Below are 4,722 nucleotides of genomic sequence, written 5' to 3' on the forward strand. Positions count from 1 at the left end.
ATGTTGGATCTTCCCGGACCAGGGCACAAACCCATGTCCCCTGCATCGGCAGGCAGACTCTCAACCATTGTGCCACCAGGGAAGCCCCCTTTTATATTCTTGATGACAGCCATTCTAACAGGTGTGAGGTGCTATCTCATTGATTGATGATTAGTGATATTGAGCATCTTTTCATGTACCTGTTGGCCATTTGATGTCTTCTGAAAGTTCATTTAAACCCAAAGAAGTTCAGATTTCTGAAGGAGGAAAGGAATTCAGTGTCACAAAGTGATAAAGTGTTTTGTATTATTTTATACAGAAGGAGCTAGATTATAGACTCACCAGTTACACGCAAGTTGACGCTATAGTAATTTCATTTGTGACAAATATTTATAATAAGGTTTTAGTCTTAGTTCCATTCACTGATTATTTAAAGAGATTCTGCTATTTTAATTCTAACCTAGATTATTCCTGTTTGGGAGTCATATAAAATGAGTTATCAACACACTTTACGAGCTTTTCAAGGAAGGGAAGAGGGAGAAAAGAAAGGGAATGCAGCTTATTAATACAGCAAACACTTTTTGAGAGTCTACTTTGTGCCAGAACACTAGAATCTGGGATACAAAGATGAATAAGTTAAAGTCCTTGTCCTCAAGGACTCCCAGAATACATGAAGGCAGACAAATATGTTAAGTATGCTCTAGATGCATTTTTTACAATTCCCAGTTAGTGACATTTTCACTGGCCAGTTAATAAACTATGACTTTGTTTGGTTTGAACTAGGTATGCATTAGTTTCTTTTCTTTTTTGTTGAATTATAGTTGACTTAAAATATTATATTGGTTTCAGGTGTACAACATAGTGATTTGATATTTTTACAGATTACACTCCATATAAAGTTATTTAAAAATATTGGCTGTATTTCCTGTGCTGTACATTACATCCTTGTATTTTATTTACTTTATACCTAGGAATTTGTACCTCTTAGTCCCCTTCCCCATCCTGCCCCTTCCCTCTTCTCTCTCCCCACTGGTAACCACTAGTTTGTTCTCCATATCTGTGAGTCTATATCCGATTTGTTAGATTAGTTTGTTTTATTTTTTAGATTCCACAAATAAGTGAAAGCACATAATATTTGTTTTTCTCTATCTGACTTATTTCACCAAACATAATAGCCTCCAAGTCCAACCATGTTTGTTGCAGATGGCAAAACTGCATTCTCTTTATGGCTGAGTAATATTCCATTGTGTGTCTGTATGTGTGTGTGTTTGTGTGTGGCACATCTTCTTTATCCATTCGTGTGTTGATGGACACTTACATGACTTCCATGTCTTGGTTATTGTAAATAATGCTACTATGATCATTGGGGTGCATATATCTTTTCAAATAGTGTCTTCATTTTCTACAGATATATACCCAAGAATGGAATTACTGGATCATATGGTATTTCTGTTTTTAGTTTTTTGGGGAACCTCCATAGTGTTTTCCTTCGTGGCTGCACCAATTTACATTCCCACCAACAGTATACTAGGGTTCTCTTTTTTACACATTCTTGCCAACTTGTTATTTCTTGTCCTTTTGACAGTAGTCATTCTGACAGGTATGAGGTGATAATCTCATTGAGGTTCTGATTTGCATTTTCTTGATGATTAGCATTGTTGAGCATATTTTCATGTGTCTTGGCCATCTGTATGTTTTGTGTGGAAAAATGTCTATTCAGGTCCTCTGAACATTTTTAAATCTGTTTTTTTGTTTTTTTCTTTGTTTTTTTATATTGAGTTGTATGAGCTTTTCCTATATTTTGGATATTAACTCTTTATCAGATATATCATTTGCAAATATTTTCTCCCATTCATTAGGCAGCCTTTTCATTATTTAATGCCTATTTAATGTGGCCTTTTGTTGATGCTTTCCTTATCTCTGCATAAGCTTTTTTTTTTCTTTTTTTAACACCTTTATTGGAGTATAATTGCTTTACAATGTAGTGTTAGTTTCTGCTGTAGTTTCTACAACAAAGTGAATCAGTTATACGTATACATATATCCGCATATCCCCTCCCTCTTGCGTCTCCTTCCCACCCTCCCTATCCCACCCCTCTAGGTGGTCACAAAGCACCGTGCTGATCTCCCTGTGCTTCTCTGCATAAGCTTTTAAGTTTGAGTAGGTTCCATTTATTTATTTTGCTTTTACTTCCCTTGCCTGAGGAGACAGTTCCAATAAAATATTGCTAAGACCTATAGATCATATTTCCATTTTTTTCTTTCACTATTCACTTTTAAAATTTATTTTTTCATATAGTTTCAAAACCAGATGGGATAAAACCATGTAGATAAACCTTGCATTTTACAGATTAGGAGATGGTGAAGACCAAAGAGGTGAAGTAACTTGCCCAAAGTTGCGAATGTTACTGGCAGCCTATAATGGCACATTATACAGAAGAAAAAGCTCCCACTGTGTGTAAAGTATCATGCTTTTCAAAATGTTATATCCATGCTTTTAAATGGTAACATATAATCTCTGCACTTTGAGTTTGTATCATAGTATTCTTTAATTTATTTAATATTCTTTAATAGTTTACACATCTGTTTATCATGCTAGACTCTTATGTGTCTCAAAAAACAGAGATCATGTATTATTTATATGAATGTTTCCAATACCTAGAATAGTGGTTTGCTTTGAATGAGTGATAGTGACAGGTGTTTCAGCTGTCAAAGTATGTTTACTCCATATCCTGAGCATGATAAACTATGACTTTTGCAAAGGTAAATTTGTTACTACTATCTGGACTAAAACACAGTTGTAGAATTGACCAAATTTATCTTTAGTGTCTTCCGAAGAGTCAGTCTCTACTGCTTATACCTTACCTCAACTCCTAGGTTGCTTGCTTTCTTACCCTTATGGAGAGCTACCATTTCCAGTATCCACTCACAACTCTTTGACAAAACAAGGGTTAAGCTGGTGTTCAACCACACAGCTCCCTTCCTCTTAGGGCCACTGCATTATTTTCACTCAACTGACTAATAGCAGAGAGTAATTGAGTGTACTTTGTGGCTCCAAAAATAAAGGTGGGTGTTTTGTAGGAAACATTTTCTCTGAAAATGTCAATGAATGAATGACTTGTAAACAAGCTGACTACTGTGAAATCACCTATCATGAGGTTTAGGACATGGAAATTATGCTTTTTTTACTCATAGAAAGCAAAGCTCTGAGTATGCAGAGCTTTGGTTCTGGCTTCCAGTTCAGGAACTTTGTGCAAAGCTTTATGTCAAACAGCCAAGGCCCCCAAGAAAGATGTTGCCTTGTTAGTTCTTCATTAATTTGATGAGAATTAATGGTGAAAATCTAAGTCATTTATGTTAGTCAATAACTTTGACCAGAATGTCTTGACCACAGGTCAGTAACCTGGTTGTGTTTATAGGATAGGGTTTAAACCATCATTTTGGAGGATTAATGAATTGCTTACTGATTATGAAAATCCCTTCTCTTTATTGTAACCCATAGTTTGGTGTGAAACAATTAGTTTTGGGGAGGCCAGATGATGGTGTTCAGTGTTTCACTGATGTACCCTGCCTCATATGTCATGTGGCAGTTGGTAATGCTTCTGTTGATAGCATCAGGCTGAGTGCCTAGTAAATCATGAGTCTTGCTAGAGAACTGAAGCAGAGCCCATCCAAGGCTAATATACTGTAGTGTCCTGTTCATTCACTCTCAGTTGTTTATCCTGTCTTTATAAACATTATCACAAGCAGCAACCTGATTAACATGTTTTTTTCTGTATGTGCTAATTAATAGATGCTATTATGAAGGAAGATATTTCTGAAATAAAATATTTGAACTCATTAAAAGCGAGGATAGTTTCAAGTCCAAAAAATTGGGGGAGTGTGTTATCTCTATCATATTTGTCATATGTGGTCTTTTCATCTTAAGGGTTATAGCAATCAAAAAACCTAACTAGTTTTGATTCTTTATTTAGCGAAACTCTTAGCTATTTGAAAACAACAGCTGTTGTGCTTAAATATTGTATGTTAGAATTTTTTTTTAAATGAGAGAAAAGTGTGTTTTGAACTTATTTATTTCTGTATGGAATTTGGAAACATGGAGGTTAGGGTTGTGTGAGGGGTGGGGGAATGAGCTTCAAAAGAAAGTCTTTGAAAAGTAATAAATATTATTAAATGTAAAAATTGTAAATGACATATAGCTTCCTCTGATTTATGCCTCCTCTCCCCACCTTCAAAGAAAATGAATCACTCCTTCTTTGTTCCCACAACATATTTTTAAGTCCACTAGTAAAGCACTTATCTGATATGACAACTAGCTGTGTACATGTTCTCTTCCCATTAGGTCCATAGCAACTTATGAACAAATCCTGTGTAATTCATCATTTGTTCCTAGTGTAGAGCAACTGGCACATAGTAGATCCTCAGTAATGTTTGTAAAAAGAAATTGAATTGGTACCTTGGCTGCACTTTAGCATAGAAAAGCCCCCAAATTCTTAGTTGCCCTCTGAAATATTGGGCATTATATATATTATGTGTAATTGTGATATCAAAAATAGAACCCAGGGCTTCCCTGGTGGCGCGGTGGTTGAGAGTCCGCCTGCCGATGCAGGGGACACGGGTTCGTGCCCCGGTCCGGGAAGATCCCACATGCCGCGGAGCGGCTGGGCCCGTGAGCCATGGCCACTGAGCCTGCGCGTCCAGAGCCTGTGCTCCGCAACGGGAGAGGCCACAACAGTGAGAGGCC

At 36.6% G+C, this 4,722-nt stretch overlaps 1 protein-coding gene across 3 annotated transcripts in view; it reads left to right on the forward strand.

The window, feature by feature from the left end:
- Nucleotides 1–4,722, forward strand: part of RAB28 (RAB28, member RAS oncogene family) — a 94,486-nt gene that overhangs the window by 87,101 nt on the left and 2,663 nt on the right. The window contains exon 7 of one of the 3 annotated variants that reach the window (XM_007446042.1): nt 2,969–3,044. The exons of the other annotated variants lie outside the window; for them this stretch is intronic. Within the exon in view, the coding sequence (XP_007446104.1) occupies nt 2,969–3,013 (45 nt within the window). The 3' untranslated portion in view covers nt 3,014–3,044. The remainder of the gene's footprint in view (nt 1–2,968; nt 3,045–4,722) is intronic. 3 annotated transcript variants of the gene reach the window in all.

Source organism: Lipotes vexillifer, unplaced genomic scaffold (assembly GCF_000442215.2).
Source record: "Lipotes vexillifer unplaced genomic scaffold, Lipotes_vexillifer_v1.1 scaffold1469, whole genome shotgun sequence".
Taxonomy (NCBI): Eukaryota; Metazoa; Chordata; class Mammalia; order Artiodactyla; family Lipotidae; genus Lipotes; species Lipotes vexillifer.